The following is a 19,837-nucleotide window of genomic DNA, read 5'->3' on the forward strand; positions in this document are numbered from 1 at the left end:
TCTGGGGTACTCAAAGTGATAAATTTGGAAAAAGTCAGTGGCAGTTCATTGCTCCATCAGATTTCATTACTTAGTGTAAAACAGAAAATTCAAAGCACTAGATATAAATAACAGTAGAGGAGAGAGGCAACAGTCACTTTATTAAAATACAGAGCAGCCACAAATGCACAATAGCTGGAAGCAGAAGACTCTTACGTAGTGAACAGAATTAGACTGGAATAGCCTTCAAACACAAACTGTTGCAAAAAGAAAACACTAGATGGTGTTAAGGAGGAATCTAAAGTAACAAAAAGGCAGGAAGAACATAATTTCTTGCAATTCCAAGGTACAAGACTTGAGGGATCTTGCAGACTTCCCAGTAACTGACTAAAGGGCATCACTGTTGCAGCTATTTTGTTTTTTTTCTTAGATCAGTTTAATATCATACACAAATAGCTGAATTATATTAATAATATTTAAAATATGAAACCATTTTAAATTGCAGTTGTTCAAAGCACCAGGGGCAATTTTCTTTTTCTCACTTTAGAAGAAGAAAAGATGAATACTACATATTTATATTATATATTGATTACAGCAAATAAGCAAAAATTACTTCTCTAATTAAGTGCATGGTGGCTTATGCAACTACACTCCAAAAGCAGGAAAACTGCTAAAATGGAGTGGTCAAAGAGAAATGAAACCGTGGAGACAGTTCCAGTCCAGCACTGGTAGACAATGGAACTGATTTAATTAGGGATCCTATCTGACCTCCAGTAATTTAATTTTTAAACAAACTTTTGGAAATTCAAAGGTGAAAGGACAATAGCACATTATATTCCAAGGTCCTTGTCCTCTGAAATGTCAAATGGTGCTTTAAAAAATCTCATAATGGTGCCAAAGTATTTAGCATTATAGAAAACCACATGGACCAGCTGGAGAAAGTTAGACAATACAAAATTGCCTCAAAGGCCAAGAAAACATGTTCTACAAGCCATGGAGAACCTGTAGTGGAGGAAACTGGGCTTGTTTGCCTTTAGTACTTACTTTATCACTTTAGCAATAACTGAGAGGGGCCAATAGCCTTCAGGCACACATAAGGTTGTAAAGGGGAAGGGAATAAACTTTATTTACATCCAATGCAATTCACAGGCCTAGACTGAATTGTGGCTTATTAAGTCAGGCAAAAGGGTTTATCTTACTCCCCAAAGAAAAAAGCAGAATGGAACACATCATCTAGGAAAGGTATAGAAGCTCCAGCAAGTTAAGACAGACACACTTGCTGAGGATGTTTCAAATACTCTGGGTCCCACCAAGTATGCTGGGTCTCCAAGCAAGGAGAAAGATGAAGTCACCTCTTTCATATCTGAGGCTTATTTTTCTATTATTATTTCTAAATATTGTACAAAAAACATTCTGACATAGGAATAAAGCATTCTATAAATTGTATTTGAAAACATATCTGGTAGGATCCACTCTACACTTCCAATTCTGCTCATGAAAATTCTTTGAATATTTCAGTTAGACACAAATTTTAAAAGCAACAAATTAAGTTCACAAAATAGGTTTCAGTAGATACAAAAGAGATGAACGTAAAAGTTGTAAATAGTTAAGCCTGTGGCCTTTCACATTCTCTCTCACTTCTCCTTCCTTTTTCTTTTTGAATCTCTGCCATCTGAAAACACATTCAAATCAGAGGAAGAGGCCGGAAAGAATTCATTAGTGGCTCTGGTAAGGATTTAGAAAGCAAGTGTCAGGTTTCAGTGAAAGAAGGAAATACAGGGAGAGAAAGTTCAGAGAAGGTGTTTACCGTCACCATTAATGCATTTTAGTAAAGTCTAATTTTCATCAAGATTTACTTTTACTTTCACCTTTAATAATGCACAAAGCTTCATTTCAACTAGAACTACCTCAAGAACAAATGCAGCTGTAATTCTTGGGTTTGTTTCCCTTAATGAGGCAATCAGACTATTTTTTTTTAACAAGAGGACATTTGTCAACGATAATGACTGTTCATGTGATAATTTAGATTTACACAAACATATGATTTACTGTTATACAACATTCTGGTTTAAAAATTAGCACAGAAGCGCAGATTGAATGGCTTGCAATCGAACTTCCTGGCAGATTTCTAAATGCAATTTACTGAGAAACATATTTTTATGTCGAGTATTTTGTGTAGCAAGCCTGAGACAACACAAATTTCCAGAAAGCTACTTGATAATTTGGAAGAACAAATAAATGTAACGCTTTTAACAAAAAACCTATTTGCCTCAACATCCCTGCACTCTGAGAGCTGCTGTACACAACCATTCTGTAGGTGTGCATACACCCATGCATCTGAGGTTGGACATGCACCTTTTAGCTCAAAGACTGACAGAATCACCATGCCCATATCACCTGCCCTTCCACCCTATATAAATTCACATTCCTCTCAATCTGAGAGACCTTTTATTTAAAAGAAAGCTAAAATATAATAAAACACGAAACACAGCTCTAAGAATCAGCAAGGCACACAGGCTGTGAGCACCTTCAAGGGCAACACAGCTCAAGAACCTCTGCTTATTATTAAGTAGTTTTTCTATCTCATTTCCTTAAGCATCCACATGCACAATTCTTACGAAAAACTCAAGGAGAAATGGGATTGCCTGTAGAGAAGCCTGGCAACCTACAGGAAAAGATTAATTTTCCTAACACCATCTTGGAGCCAATGACCACTCCAAACGGCAGGAAAGGGTTTTTCCTCAGAAAGTTAAATCTGTGGGATAGGGTGCAGACTCCAAGTTAGAAGGCACTGACATGACTGCAGTGCAGCTGCAATGCACCTCAGCAGGGGAACAAGGGTGACAGCCCTAGCAAAAAGCAACTCCGAAGGGAAGGAGTGAGAAGACTGTACTCCAAGTTCTTACAGCTTTCATAGCAGGTCTTAGAAAGAAGTTAGTCTTGAACACAACCAGCTGAGCTCCTAGAAGGTAGCTGAGGGGGCTTCTATACTTGATATCTACCACTTGGGATGTGCTTTTGGTTGAAAGCACCTGGGGATAGTATATTTTGCAGAGTTGTATTTACTCCTAATGTTTTTTCCTGCAGTTATGAAGTCTTTCAGATCCAGAAAATTGCTAAAGGAAGGTAGGGGCTTGGAGTGAAGAAAGAAAAAGAATATTACAAAAAGAGAAAGGTAACTGATTTACAGTCTAAAAAAAGTTGGAAGTAATATCTAACTAGGCCATGGACAAGGACATGAACTTTTCTAGAAAAGTCCCAATATAGCCAGATTCCCAAGAAGATCTTAAAGACAGTGACCACACCTTTCCATTATATCTTGAGCACAGTAAAGAAAGGAGGAAGAACACAGTGACACACAGGATTCAAATGTACCCAGCTTAAGTTGTTCAGTTTATGTGCACTGCCAGTGTGAATGTCCAAGTGAACAATCATTTAAAGAACGAAATGTATTAGGATTGACATAAAGGAGATATTTAGAAGTCATATGACTGTTAACAATGTTAGAAAAGTACATCACTTTTTGTGAGCAGTGCCACACAAGGCATTTAAAACACCCAAAGGCAACAAATTCAGAATTAAAACATCTATTTACAATACAGAAGCATTTATGTTGGAAAGCAGTAGTTCTGGACAGAATAGAGAGTTCATGGTGCATAACCCAAATGAGCAGGATCTCCCAGCATGATGCTGCTGCTAACAAGGCCAATGTGTCCCTGAGACTTATAAGAAGACTTTTTTTATGGACCTTTAGCACCTTAGGTGAACATAATTGACAACAGTGTGTTCAGTTCACTTGCTATAAAAATGATACAAAAAATCATGAATCATTAAAAGGTCACAAAAATGAACAAATACTGGAAAATCCTCATTATAGAGAGCCCTTTAAAATGTTTTAGGTTGTTTACAATATTATAAAAACAATTATGATATGACTGAGCAATTCTATACGTAAAAAAATAATCAGGCCTCTGGATTATCAAAATCTGTATGATCTATGTGTAGTTTCTGTAGGCACAATACCCTGTAATCCCTATCTGCAGAGAATAATGTTTAATGTGGAGATCTGAAAAAGACATAGCAAGGTTAGTAAGGACAAGAGGATCTAGTAGGACTTCAATAACTTTTATCTGGAAATAAAATGGCAATTTAAAAATGAGGCAATTAATTATGAGAATAATGAACAATTGAAAACTTTAGACTCGCTGTCAAAAGACATTCTCTTTCTAAAAAGAATGACTTTTCACCTATTAATTTTATCTTTTGTAACGTGGCTGACAAAATTGCAGGTGCCATGACAAAAATTAACATTTGCCTGCCAGCTATGTATTTCATCCAAATTATCGGGACATCTATGAAAATGTGGTACTTAGTATCTGTTTAAACTACACATTTTCCTCATAAAACAAAGCAACATGACTCATCAGTTTATCTGAGTATGCTAAGTGTAATAAATTACCGGAGATCAATACACAGAGAAGCAGCTGAAATCTCCTCTAGTTCACTGCAAAATGCTAAACGACCTTTTCTCACAATGAAGTCCTAAGGTAAGAAAAAAGATTACATGCAAGAACCAGAGTGTCTCTATTGATCTGTGAAGTAGATACTTGCATAAGACATTTGCTAAGCCATTAATTTCAGAATTGTGGACAATACGAGTGTCTTCATGTGGGTAACTAGACTTCCAATATTGGCATCTCCTCCCCTTACAGTGAAGTATACATTCCCTGGGGTGAAAGGCACATTTTATAACATTTCAAAATATGACAAAGTTTTATTTCTACATAAAGACTCTCTCATACCTCCTACAAACAATTCAGCAGAGAAAAATCGGGAAAATGATGGTTAGGAAAAGTGGTCATCTGTCTATAGTGTTTTGCTATAAATTTCAAGGTTATTTCCCAGATTCCTGAGAAAGCACTGATAGGTAAGTATCCCACACTTGTTGGACCTCTGGAGTTTTCCACAGTAGCAAAGTGCAAAGCTGCCAACCACCCTCCTCACTGCTCCATCTCTGCAGGGCAGAAGCTCCTAAGCACCTTTTCCAGCAGTGAAGACTTATGAAAGAATAACTACTCCAGGGATATAACCAAGATGCAGGTTGCTGATGCAGTACACGATCCTTTTGCAGGCAAGGACTTGAATATCTTTTCTGCCTCACAAAAGTTCTGGCCAGCCAGGCAGATGTGAAGCCTCTGTACCTTTCAATCCTACCTTTGTTACAGCTTTTTGACCTATAGGTCTTGGTTGTGACATAAACCTTGAAACCAAAGTTTCAGATTTATACTAAATATTGAGCCTTGGGAGAAAATTAATTTCAGACTCTTGTTATTGTGGTATCATCATGACTGTTTAGTCTGTTTCAAATTCTTCAGTGACTGGACAACCTGAACATAAAGTAACAACAAGTATCTACTTGATTATCAAATCAACTTTTCTTAACAAACACATATTCCTTGTTGCAAAATTAATATTATTTTCATCAAAAATTAGGAAGAAAAACAGCTACATTATTCCTGGCATTACATTTCTGTAAGCAGAGTCAGTATGAGAAACTTGGAAAAAATTTCAGTAGCACCTGATGGGACTTTTTGTTGATTCAAAAAACATTCATTTTATAGGATATGATTCAAAGTGATATTTACCTTTTCATTTATTTTTATCTGAAATCATAGTTTTCCTGTATGTCATGGCACTCCGTTACAGGAAAGACATTAAAGAAAACCTGAGACTCAACGAAAAATTCAGGATGTGAGCGACCTCTTGAGATCCACAGTCCCACATATTGCTCCAAACGTGGCCAATTTCAACATTAGATGAAGTTGCTCAGATGCAGCCCAGAAAATATAATTTTACCACAATATCACAAGCTCTGTATCCAACACTGGGTCTCCAGCCTTCTCTGAGCTTGCCTTGCCTGATTTTCAGTTGTGTCAGCACCTGTGTGGTGGCCACGTGCCTGCTGTTTCTCTACATTGCCTTAACTCTGGGAGTACCTCAGGCCGGACACTGTGGGACAAACAACCCCTCTGGGGGACTGGGGGACAGCAGAGCATGGCCTTAACTGGAAAAAAACTGAAGAGGAAGCAGTTCAAACCACCATTATTTACATCTTCCTAATGAACTCAAGACCTCTTGCTGAGAAACACCTGCTTTCTGCTTTAGTAACACTGATATCATTAATTTCAGGATCTAGAGGGACACATGAAGCATAATATCCGAAATCTGGTTTATGGACTAAAAGGCAACAAGCTTGATATTGTACATACACACATCTAAAGCTAAGAATTTATAGTTAGTTTACATTTCTTTATAGCATAACTGAAATCTTAACAGTGTAATTCCAGTATCAGTATTACTCTTGCTGCAATTATTAGAAAAAAAAAGAAAAAAACAATAAAGAAAGAAATACTTTTATATTAAGAAAGCAAAGTCCTAGTGGTAATAATATGGTTTAAATTGTTATACATACACTTCTTAGTTTACAACCCTTGTTCTGGTAAAAAAGTCTCATGTGTTAACTGTTCCTGTGGGTCCCAATGTGGATGGGTTTCAGCCTGGCAGTGGTGGTGAGAGACTTCCAGCAGGCCATAAGCATCTGCAGCCCTTTATGAGGAGAAATATGATGCTGATGGTTACTTCTTCCTCAATCTAGGATATCTTTGCAATTCTTTTTTGAAATCTGATCACACACACTTATACCTTGCTCTTTCTTTGCTGGTCTGCAAGTCTACGCTCTTGCTCTTTGTTCCCCCTAAAAACACTTGTGACTAGGTACAAGTCTGTATTTCTTCAAATGACTAGTGCTGACTGGTCACTTATAAATCTTATAGATCTAAATAGTTATAGATCTGGAGTCTGCAGTGCCAAGCCTGTGCAGCATCTCCAGTCACCACGTGCAAGTATTGCCCCCCACTCATTCTGAGCGTTCATTTCTTAAGGCTTCTGTTATCATGTCAGGTCTGCAATTTTCCACCTTATGTTGTGGTTGTAAATATCTCATTCTTCACAGAGTAGTTGTTCATTACTATTACTTACATAATATCTATGTTTGGGCTGTGTCATAAGGAAAAATGAATTACCTATAAGTGCCTTGTCATTAGAAATATTGGTGTTGCAGTTAAGTAAAAATAAAGCTCCAAGAAGGTAAAAAAATACAAGAGTTTTAACCCTGTGGCCTTGCAAACTCAGCACAAAGCCCATGGCAATGGCACTACTGTATTGTGGGGTACATAATTACAGAAAATTGAGGGTAATACCAGAGAACAAGGGGGATACACTTGAATATTTTTGCATAACAACTTTAGCTATATTTATGCTATTTTGTGTTAATTAGTGTGGACTATGACAGTTATTATTATTGTAACTAGATTTTTTTTGTATTTCCATTAGATTGTTAAGGCTTTAATTAGCCTAATGAGATTCTGAGCTCTATATTTGTCACGTGCACTCTTTTGCTCACAAGAATTGAAGCATAAGATCTGATACAGCTAGGACTTCAAAATCTCTCTGCTCACAGATTCCAGCACCTCTCCAGACAGCCTTTCCCTGAGTTTAACCCTTCTCTTGGGGAACAATCTTTTATCTCCTTCCAGCCAAGATTTATCCTGTCACAGCTCAAGCCTATTGTCTCTCATCCTTTCACTGTGTGCCTTTCAGAGAAATCTGACCACACCTTTTGTTCAAACTCCTCTGGTACTAGGCAGATGTTAGTTGTCCCCTCCAAGCCTTTTCTTCTCCAGGCTAAATACCTTGAGTTCCCTAAGTCTCACCATCTGTCATGACCAGCAGTCCTTGTAGTCCTTCAGTGAACCCTGTCCAGTTTCTGTTTGCATATTCTATCCATCTCTCCCACGGTCCACCATGCAAAATTCAACATTTCCCCAGAACAGGCTTTACTTCTAGTACTGACACGTTGTCTTTATAGTGCAAAGGTTCTATATTGTTCCCTCCTTATTGCAAGAGTCTCCTAACTCTTTGGTGTTTCTCATGGGCAGCTTCTCAGAGCACTGACTCTCCCTTCTTCTCACAGCAGCCAACCAACTCCAGTGCCCCTTTCAACCATCCACCCCACTCTTTTATAGCACTCTTCTTCTCATTGGTTACAGCTGTGGCCTGTTAAAGTCAGGCCTGTTCCTAACCTTTGATAATTGGCCCAGCTGCCACTCCTTAGGGGTAAGATTACTTTCTATACTACATTTATTTACTCATATTCTATCTCCCTACACTGACACATCAATTAACAGAAAGGACCGGAACCACATGTGTGTATGAGCTCAAACACTGCTGAAGTAATAAATGGAGTATAAAATTTAAAAGAACAACACTAGTTTTTGTTTTTCCCATTTACTAGCCTTGAAGCTATGAGGAAAAGGAAAATGAGGAATCTCTTAGAAAAACTATTGTATATTCATGAAAATATTAGTAGCTTACCTTTTAAAATGCATTGATTAAACTTGCAGGAATCCACATTTCATATATTAGTCAAATTATGTTTCTGTTTGTTTCTGTTCTTTACTAACAGCCTTAAGCTTCACAAATGGATGAGGTTCCTCTGTTTGGATTAATTCAAAAACAATTCTGAAATATTTCGGTTCCTCTAATGAATGGCATTGCTTCACCATGTTTCAGTGAAAAAATTAAAATCCCACTCAATGATTTGAAACCTCATTCATTTTCATCTGCTACCAGAGTGTTGTTTCTAAAACCATCATTATACTGCCTCCTTCTCAAAGACAGCATTTCAGAGAACTCACTGAACACCAACACCTTATGAACACCTCCCTGCAATGTTGTAAGAACCTCTCAGTGTATATTCCTGTGTCTCACGATGCAAAGCCCCAGAAGAGAGAGAGAAGAGCAATTATACTGCTGTCAGTGTTAAGATCTTGCACTCAGCACCAGTGAGTCATTAGCCCTACAAACTGTCAGCCAGACTTTTATCAGGGAGACAAATAACACTATGAGAGGCTATTTTAAATATGTATCTTGGAATAAGGCTGCCAATTAAAAAGAGGTCAGGATAGGTCCAAAATTTCTCCTTTATAAACTCTGAAAAGACGTAAAAGGTGTGTGCGAAAAACCAAAGTGGGCTTTGAAAATACTGCTTTTCACCACAGGAGTTCAAAAGTGGCCCCTGCCCTGCTGGGAGGTGTCACCACCCGCAGCTTCCCATCCCTGTGGGGGCAGCCAGCCTTTGCTGTGCCCCCACAGCAGAAATACACAGTGGTGTGGGTACAGTATGTCCAACTTGTACCTCAGTATACACTTCCCCCTCCCCCCATTTCACCTTTTTCTAATGTACATTGGTCTCACTAGAAAATAATGAAACTGGGGGTTCTCTTCAGTTCTTTGGCATAATTGTTTACTGGTATTTTAATATACTTATCTACTGATCTATCAAAATGGTGTTCTCAAAAAGCCTATTCAAAGACACACAAAAGAAACCCCAATAACTGAAAAACAACAGTAGTCTACATTTGTATGAGTCTACTCTCAAATAACACAAAGGAAATTCACAGAATAATTTGAAACATAAATTGTACATCTTTTGAAAACAATTATAAAATACATGACATCCGTGATCTGCAAAAATGTGCAAATTTGACCTGGAGCCCTAAACATTTAGAAGTACATCCTACGCTCTGCACTTGTACAAAAGTAGCTTATGCAAAATAAATTAAACTAAATTAATTTTTTTGTTCCTGTTACAGAGATGTAGAATCAAGGGTTATGCTATAACCTTTTACTGGCTAATAAAGGCTTTGATCAAAACCAATGCTTTTTAAAATGCACCGTGCTCTTTCATTGTATCCCAGTTCTCTAAAAATAGTCACCAATATGATTGAGTTGCTTCCTGAATACTAACAATGTGGATGATCTTTTGTATCTTCCTGGGAAAACAACCAGTGTTAAAAGCAGACAAAAGTACATCGACTGCTGAACTAATGTCTGCAAACAAAGACATGTGTTAATCCTGAAGAAAAAAAACAGCCATCTTATTAAATGAATCCTCATTTTACCTTTCCACATTTAAATACTAAATGTTCCTAAGTGTGATAATATGGAGGCACAAGTCTTCATTTTTTGGTTGGAAAAAACTTGACAGGAGATAAGGGACATATATTAAGGGGTTGAGGCGATAAAGGCCAAAGAAATCTATAGAAGAAGATCTGAAGATCTAATGAGCTCTTTTTGAGCTCACTGGAGGTTGAAAAGATCACTGACTTCCACAGAATACTTGACTTTTTTTTCAGTAAGACATTGACCTATCTGTTACTAATCCAGCCCTGCAATACACCACCTAGGGCTGTGTAGATGTCTTAACTGATTTGATAGATTTAATCCTATCAAAACACAAACGTGACAACACATACCTAAAGATACATATATATAATTAAGAACATATAAGAACAACATAAGAATATAAGAACATAAATAGAAGAGCAACATTTATCACTTTTTGCCTCTTTCCATCTTGCTAGGCTACAGCATTTTTAAAACACAAGTACTATAAGCCCCAAAGAGGAAGTATCTGTCACACAATTCCTGGTAGTTTGCTTCTCTTCACTGTCAGGTTCTCAATCATTTCTGCAAGATCTTCAGTAGTGACAGTACACCAAAGCTACTTTCCATAGAAACTAGTAATATTTAGCAAAATAATACACATTTGCAGAGAACATCAGCTAGAACCATGTCTGCTGTAAGTACTGTCTTCTTACAAAAAGCATCCTTACTCCTTTGAATTCAGTGTCCAGTAACACTACCTGCATGCTTCTTGTAGATAAACCAATGTGTTTCCTATTCTTGGAGGGAAAAGCTACCAATATAGAGACCCAGGCCCTTACAACTGAGCTCAAAGTCCACCCATTCCCTGCACACAGCTTTTGGAGGCAGAAGTGCAAAGATAAATGACTGCTCTTACAAACCTCTCCTGCAATAGCGCCTTATGCAAATTTTGTATCTAATCATCACAACTTGCTTTTACTGTAAACTGTCCTCCTTAAGATTACTTGAAATATTTTGTAGTAACTTCAGCCAGTATGCAAGCCAAGTGCCCAGCAGAATAAGGACAGCCCTCTGAACACACAACCTGGTAAAATCCTGGTGTAGAACTTCCATTTGCTTATTTTAAGAAAAAAGTGTTGGTGATGGATCGTGCAAACCTTAATTTAAAGCAGATACAGGCATTTGTGGGACAGACATGACAATTAAGGTCAGCTGGGACACACGAGGTACACACAAGCATTTTTGTGACCACAGACACCTGTCAGTGTCTCTATTCTCTGATCCTTAACAGTTCATGGAAGTTTGAGTCTTGGTGACCTTCAAAGCAAAATGCACCTATCTTCTTTACTACTTGATGAACTGATTTGTATTTCAAATTCTCTTAAATGAGGCATCTATCTGTCAGGATGATAGGCACTGTACAGAACTTGCAAAGAGAAAAAGAACTATATAAAGCAATCAGAGAATTCTTTTATTTAACTGCTGCAATAAATGACAGTATCATTATGCAATTTCCCTAACTCCTCTTAACAAACCTGACCTCTAGAACTATATCACATGATTCATCAGTATTGTGGATTCAAATATTTTTCAAAAACAGTGCAATAATATCTTCCTGCAGTGATTTGCAGCACTGGTCTTGGGCATGAAGAACTGAAGATTCCCAGAAGCACACATGTACATCTCACAGCTCATTCCATGAGGACAACAAAAGAGATGGTGGGCAAACAGGATCTATACAGTGTTTTTAACTCTCTTCATCATAAAATATTTTCATAGAACAAGTGGGAAAAAAACATATTTTGACAACAAAAATAACTGTAACACTTTCCTACAGTCAGATGGAAATTGTGCACAACCGTATTCAAAAGACTTGGCGTGTTTCATGTAGTTTAAGTAATTCAATAAGTGTTTTCCCATTAACAAGCTGGATTACATAGCAACAAACAGGAGGAAAGTGTTCAAACAGAAAAGCAGACCCAGACAGGAGTGTTCCTTTACCTGTTGCCTCTTCTCAAACTCCAGCTTGATGCGGGACTTGATGCAGTTGCACGTGTCCTGATACGTCTGCTGCAGCGCGAGCTCCATGAGGTGCTTGTGGTACGCTCCTGCCAAGTTCCCGCAGATAAAAATTATTACATTTGCCAAGATCTAGGGGGGATTAAAAAAAAAGTGTCAGGGAATTTATATAAATGTGTTAACAGAAATTAATCCTAGCTTGCCATGAAAGATTGCTTCAGTTACGCATTTTGCTTTTGTTTGTTTCTAGCCAAGGTTAACCTTTCAAAAAGCCTTTAAAATTAGTGGCAACATCCCAAGCAATAATAGAATCACAGAATCAGTTAGGCTGGATACTGTTTTAATTTAGGATTAAACGGGAATGAAAATGAACAACATGTTTGCCTACTCAATGAGGTACACGTTTTCCAAAAAAAGAATTCCAGCTCATGTTAGAGCTTACTGCTGAGTATTAATTAGGTGGGATCATCACCTACTCATGTAAAACAATAGCTACGGCTCCTAATAGCAATATTGGAAGCTGTGTTGTTGCTATGCTCTTTTAGCAATGTTTTCTTTTGCAGTGCCGTATGATTAAGGGGTGAAAAGTTTCACCCACACACATGGAAAGCCTGACCTGCATTTTACCTCAGCCTGATGCACTGCTATCCGTCCGTCAGCTATAAATAGTAACCTTGGTGATGATAAGCAGTGTTTAAGGAGCAAGATCTGACAGCTGCCTACTAGAATGTACTTTTCCTTACTACCAAAAAATTACATTTGCCTAAAACACAGAACTTTAAGATTTAGGGGGTCACATTTGCAGCATCAGATGCCCTCTGCAAGCAACAACCCACAAACACAAGAAATAAGGTTGCTTAAAAATATCCAAGCCTTTTTTGCACTTGACCTTTGAAAAGGACACAATATTGTGTGATGATGCTAGTACTTTTAACTGTACCCTGCTTATTGCTGCAAATAAAAGAAACACATTTATCCATTCGAGCTCACTCAGAGCAAAAGAAACACAGTAATGAAGGCAATTCCTAATTCAATAATAAAAGTAATAATAAAGATAATATTAAATTGAAGTTGAGATACAGCTGCAGTCTGCTCAGAGCAGTTCTCTATTGTCTCTCCTTGTAAGGCCCCAGTGTATCATACGCCCTGGATTACAAGCACTACATGATGTCACAGCACTTGTGGTCTGGAAGAAAAGGAGGAAGAAAGGGGACAAAAATTTTGTTAACTCTCCACAGCTAATCTAATAATGAAGGTTATGATAGATTTCCCTGGTGATCATTCATGGGTTGGTTCTGGTGTACCCATGTACCAGGTAATCTTTTGTGAACTGCTAGTGGTGAAAGAGACAGAGCAGAAGAAATTTCCAACAGGGTGCTATGGTGGCTCAGAGGAAAAAGACATATTGTCCTATTAACAGAAATCCATCTCCTTGTGGAATACATTTTATTCACAAAAAAAAAAAAACCTCCCATGGAGTTTTAATGTTTCTTTAATAAATGGTAAAATTAAAATGCAAGATTTAAATATATGCTTTTATTTCCTCACAGATTTTAACATCATTACATGCAATACTTGTTCTTCCAACTGTGACATTTCTGACATCTCACCTTTCATGGCTCCACAAAGCTAAAAGCAGGAGCTATTCACCTTTACTGCAAAAATGAACCATGTTTTCAATTTGGTAGAACTTTTTTCTTTCCCTAAAGCTTGAAGATCATGGCATTTTAATATTTCTAAAAGTAACATATGAGTTCTTAAATTTTTCTAAAATAGATAAATCTAAAAACAAGGGGAAAAAATCTACATATTTCACTTTCTCTGAAGAACTTCTGTTATGAAGTAGAGAAATAAGAAATAGTTTAAATTAAACATTTCGCAACAGACAATAATCTAAAAAAAACCTCACGAACATATAAGATCATGGTGTACAACACAAAATTTGACCTCAAAATATTTTATATGTCTTTCTAAATCATAATTGCTTGATTCTGCTTCAATGTCAGTAGACATTGTGTGACAGATCACAGTACAGGGGTAAGGGTCTTCCAACTGGGAATCATTGAAGGGTTTTAAAATGTAATTATGAAGTAGGATGAAATGATTGAAAATAAAGACTGCTGGGCAAATAAAAATGCTGAGATACGTAGCAGGAAGGTTTAGTAATAAATGATCACTGAATTGAACTGAAATCAACAGTGTGCTGTCATAATCTCTAGTTAGATGTCACTGCTGAAAGTCTGCACATACACTTGTTAATGAATTGTCCAGCTTCATAAAGTTATAGACCATTTAAAGCAAAACTTCAGGAATATAATCAATCAAAATTTAAAAAAATATACTGTAATGGGTAGATGGAGGAGTAAATTATGAGTATCATCTTCACAGTCACAGAAAAACAAATTACAGTTTTATGACTGAAGTAGCTGAAGTGAGAAAATAGATGGAAACAAGTGAGTGACAGGCAAGGAAGCTAATTAACCAGGCTTTTCAGATACTCAGTGGGGTAATTCAGCCCACATGAAGCTCTGCAATGGCTTCCAGTACCTGAATCAAGCAGCTGGAAGACAGTGCAAGGTATCTCAGCCACTGCCATACTTACTGTAGCTGTAACAAGTAAAAGTGTAAGTGAATATGCAGGTAGAAACTGTGTTTAAAACACCCTGATTATTTAGGCAAGCATGGATTTACTTCAGAAATGTGTCACTAAGGGATAACATTTAAAAAAAATCAAGAAATGAATTAACTACTTTCTAAACATATTTTTTTTGCCTGTATTTATTCTGGCTTGAGCGAATATTTCTGCTATTGAGCAAAACACATCCTGCCAATAGAGTGTTCAATAGCAAGTGCAATTAACATTACTAAACAAAATAAGCAACACTATATACTTCTTCCTTAATATCCCTGTCCTCTCAAGTCTGCATTTTCCTTTCAATTGCAGCCCAGTTTCAACAGGAGCTGGACACGAGCTCCATCCCAGGCTTCTTCTAAAGTCTCATAGGCATTCTCCCAGAAGAGAGGTTCAAAATTTTCCTCAGTCCAAAAAAATTAACTGAGCTTCCCACTTCTTAAGCAAATACTCTAATCAATATGCAATAATACAAAAGGTTTCTTCTGTTCAGGCACCTTCTCTGAGAAGATGCCATGCTGTGAATTCCACCAGTACCAAAGCATGTGAAATGAAATCCTGAGTCAGACCAATCTTCTGCTTTTCTCTAGGGCAGAACTTTGCAGTGTCTTTTCCCATTTTTTTTTTCTCCTGCCTCATCCCTGTCTCCCCCCAGTCCTAGATGTGTATTAGATAATAAAAACTGTGGTGGATCTTCTGGTAAAATTTTTTCCACCTTTCTGTGATAGCTGTGATAAATGTGAAGATAAAACTGTAGCTGAGATCCTGTGTAGAGAATTCAGGAATCAATGACACCACACGGTTAGGGATTTCTCCCAGGAGGACAAGCCTGAGCTGTGGAAAAGAGTGTAACTAATGATGGTAACTCAACAGCAGAAAAAGACCAGAGTGACCTCAAAGACAGTACTGCATGGAGCTGATTCACACCCTTTACAAACAGGCACTGTATGACCAAAAACCCAAAAAACCCACAATATACATAAATTCTACTAAGCTCCCACTCAATTCACCATATGGAAACACCGAGCAACACAGCAGAAGTTCCTATCCCTCTGTACAGTCAGAGTGGAGAGAGAGGCAAATCTATCTCCTGGGCCATCTGCACCCCTTCAGATATATCCATTAACTGTACACTGTGCTGAAGTTTCTGTTTTATCAAGGAATAAATTCCATGTCTACAGAAAGTGATCTAAATATGACTCAAAATTAACACAAGGAACACCAAGATACCATCAGGAAGTATCTCTAATCACTTAAGAAACATAATCATGGCTGACGTCTCCTCAGTCTGTTCTGACCTACAGAAAACTCTGTGCGCTTCCTGGCAATGGGGAAATTTTACATTCAAGCACAGGTATTTTTTCAGTATCAGTGAATATCAAGTAATCAAAATAGCTTCACTATCAAAATAGAATGCATTTAAAAGCAAATGAAGACAAAGTTAAGGAGCTATGACTAATTTCTCAAGAGAGTACTACAGTTCACCGAATTGCTCAAAAAAACATAGTACATCATATATAGAAGCTCAACTGATGAAAACTACCCACAAAGGTATATGCATACAAAGAAGTACTATGCTATATAAAAATAGAAGAATTATAATAAAGACTGCTGATTCTGATTGAAGCACAAATAATTTGTTAAATATCTTAGACACTGCTGTTCAAATACTGAATATAAAAATTAGAATCCTCTTTAGATTTTCTCTCCATTGAAAGCTCCCAGTTTATGAGTTACTTTGCCACATTTCTTTCCTTTTGGATATTTTACATATCCTTCCCAAATACTGCATGAACAGAATGTTTAACAACAACAACAACAAAACCAACACAAACTATTAACAATTTTTTCAATAGTTAAATTTCACTTTTCTTCTAGATAAGAAAACTGAGGACATGAAAGCTGAGGGGTGGACAAAACTGGCTTTTATGATGTCTGCATGGAAATTAATGTGAGAAAAAAGAATTCTTATGTCGATTCCTAAGTTCAAATTCTTTAGCTCTGCAAAGATGAATCGTCTCTCCCTTCATTTGATCTTTCAGGTGATGATGTGATGGATCATTCATGTGGTGTGGCCAGCCAAGTTATGGAACAAGTCTGTGCTGCTTTGGAACCTGTAGAGCTTTAGACTCAGATGTAATTCAGCTTAAACAACAGGGTAAATGCTGAGTAGAACTGAAAAGCAGCATTTTAGAAGGAAATGCTTAGTTTAGAAAATTAGTTATTCACTTCGTCACCATGCCCTCTGCCCAATACCATTATTTTAAGTAGATGTATTCAGAAGTTTCTCCAGCTATTCCATGCAGATCTCTTCCACATGGAGCTCTGGCCAGTCAGACAATGCTGCCTTTTTCTTCTTTCAGATTTCCAAACCTATAGAAGTCCAATATTTGAATACATTTCAGTGCCAACAACATTTATAGCTTCGTCACAGCTCACAAATAGGACGGCAAATTTGAAAATGGGAGACGTTTTGCCATATGACAACCTCTGTTTCAAAAACAAGGAGCTTTGGGGAGGAGCAAAATTGCAGGGCAAAAATTTTTGTAGCTGACCTGAGACTAGTGATCATGTGGTGCCTGGTCTATCAGCTGCTGTTACAGAAAGTAACACCTGGCCTTTTCCTGTACCTAGTGAGACCACTAAGTTGAGGTCTTTATATGAAAGCTCCTGTGTTTCATGAAGAAATGTAGCAACCTCTTGGATTTCTATTTCTGTTTTAGAGATGATGGTTAAAGTTTGTGAATTCAAGTAATTCAGGTACAGAACATGACTGGCTGAAGGACAGAGAAATTATTGGCAACTGCATACTTACTTCCTCATGAATTTGAAGTAAAAAATCAATTTCTTTAACCACTGCAAAATTATTTTAATAGTCTGAAAGGTCAAAGATGTTTAAATTCTTAAATACTTATGAAGGCCACAATAAGAACACACAACAGAAGGGAAGAAACAGGAAGACCCAATATCCTCAGACATTTTGTTTATATCAAGGAGAACGTAAAATGTTTTACAGCAAGGTAAGTAAAAAGGAAAAGCTGCAATTTTGCAAGAAACAACTGCTTTAAAAGAAAAACCACAAACCAACCAAAAAAACCCAATTCAACTTAAGACTTCTCAAAATAACTGAGAAGTAACAAAGAAATAAAGATTTGAATTACTCAGTATCCCAGATGGTTCCAAATTTTCAGTGCTAAAATAAATTTGGTGGAGTCCCTTTGTGGAAGGGGAATTGATGTCATTTTACACGCCAGGAAGTTATGATGTTGTCTTCTAATCGGTATGTGTAATTCTCTTTGTAGCTTCTGCAATCAGAGCATTGAGGACAGCAGCAAAATATTCCTTTTTTTTAATATCTGTATTCTTTCATATTATTTTCTTTTTATCACTATTACACATTGAACTTTCTCACAGCTCTAAGCTGCTCTGTGGAATGACTGGATTTATTTCCTTCAGCTCTGGGCATGCACACACCCTATCTATATATCAGTGTAGATAAAAACAGATCATAAACTCTAAGCCCTTTAATCAAACCCAGGAAAAATAAACTAGAAACAAGAATCAGAGTTACAGTCCCTTTAGATCACTTCCGTGTAATACATATAACCAATATCATTGCCTTTAATTAATGACTCTTAATATTTTGAATCTAAATTTTTTTTTTTTTTGCCAGAGGGGAGCTCATGTTCTCCTCAGTAAAAAGGAAACAGGCAGTCACTGCACTCTCCTGCCTCCCTGCAGAGAGGTCTTTTGTGTTTACGTGTATCTCTGGGAGCATTTCATTTCATTACTTCTAAAACTGATCTTCGGATGTTCTCTCAAAAAGACTGAGAATAATTTTTAGGTTCTGGATCTCACGTAGGGGTGAGTATTAGTGGGAATAGTATAGGGAAAAAAAAGTATTAGTATAGGGAAAAAAAAAGACCATTAAAAAAAAAACCACACACCAAAAATAAAATCTATGGATATATATACTAATACATCAATCTTTGGCCTGTTACAGAAATAATCTTATGTCTGATATTAAAATACCTTGTCTTTTTCCATAAATCTGGTTTATTCTTAAAAAAAACCCCAAAACTGAAATCTCTAATATAAGTACATTTACAGGACCAGCAATATACTGCCAAGTTTAATGTGTACCAGGAGGTTTCTCCCTACATGCCCTGATCAGAACGACTCCTGGGCTATCTCTCCTGCACTGTCTTGCAGTCTTCATGAAGTTTATTTCTTATTATTATCTACCAGACTTACTGAAATTTCTTCATATATCTCTAAACATCTCCCTTTCTGGCAAATTTGACAGAAATTAATCAAGAGGTTCAAAAGCTACCAGGAGAAGAAAAGATAAATGAACTGATAAGCAAATTTATGCTAATTATTCATGTACTGATATGCCTAAACCTCAATAACTTACTGTTGATTTCAGATTTCTCCCCTAATTTCTACAGTTTATACTGTATGTAACTGCACTGCATATTAATATGCTTCATACTCTCAGTTATCAATAAATATGGAAATTGAAATCATTGGACAGTTCAGAATTACATGGATAAATTACAATAGGAACATATACTCAGCATAATTTTTCTATTGCATTTCAAACAGTTGGCAATAAATATGTGCTTTGATCTATTTGATAAACATTTTGAAACTGTATTTTTATGATATCTATACAAAATTCTGATTTAAATAAGCATGTTTTTCACAGGTAATATTTTTGTCTATCAGTGTTCACAATGATCTGATAAGCTTTTTAACTAGGTATACTTATGAATTTTTTCTGCTTGTCTGATGACTATGACAAACTTTAATCAAGCTCATTTTTCATAACTTGGCATTCTGTGCTAGGAATTGGTGGTCTTTGGCTGTACAGTTCACAGAGAATGGTATGGAGCAGAAGGGGGGACAATGATAGTGGTGTATAAGTGAGGAAAGTGATGTTCTACAGAGTTGGATTAAATGGACTCCAGAATGTCCTCAGATTTGGAGTTAGTAATTATGACAATCTTACAAATGTTTTTAATATTTTTTAAAGAACTTGGTTGCCATTTTGAAATATGATGAGATCTCTAATCAGTATTTGGGTTAATTCTTAATTGGAAGTCATCTAACAGGAAAATTTGCTCTCAGGAAACCTGAAAGTTCTATTTTCTGGTGTCAGGCAAATGCTGTCAAGAGTAACCAAGGTGGGACAAA

The 19,837-nt window shown here is 36.8% G+C and overlaps 1 protein-coding gene across 1 annotated transcript in view; it reads right to left on the bottom strand.

The window, feature by feature from the left end:
• Window positions 1-19,837, bottom strand: part of ADCY2 (adenylate cyclase 2) — a 204,549-nt gene that overhangs the window by 93,261 nt on the left and 91,451 nt on the right. Inside the window, exon 4 of the mRNA XM_063163008.1 lies at window positions 11,989-12,138. Coding sequence (XP_063019078.1) covers window positions 11,989-12,138 — 150 coding nt within the window. The remainder of the gene's footprint in view (window positions 1-11,988; window positions 12,139-19,837) is intronic.

The sequence above is a fragment of the Melospiza melodia genome, chromosome 1, assembly GCF_035770615.1.
Source record: "Melospiza melodia melodia isolate bMelMel2 chromosome 1, bMelMel2.pri, whole genome shotgun sequence".
In the NCBI taxonomy this organism is placed as follows: Eukaryota; Metazoa; Chordata; class Aves; order Passeriformes; family Passerellidae; genus Melospiza; species Melospiza melodia.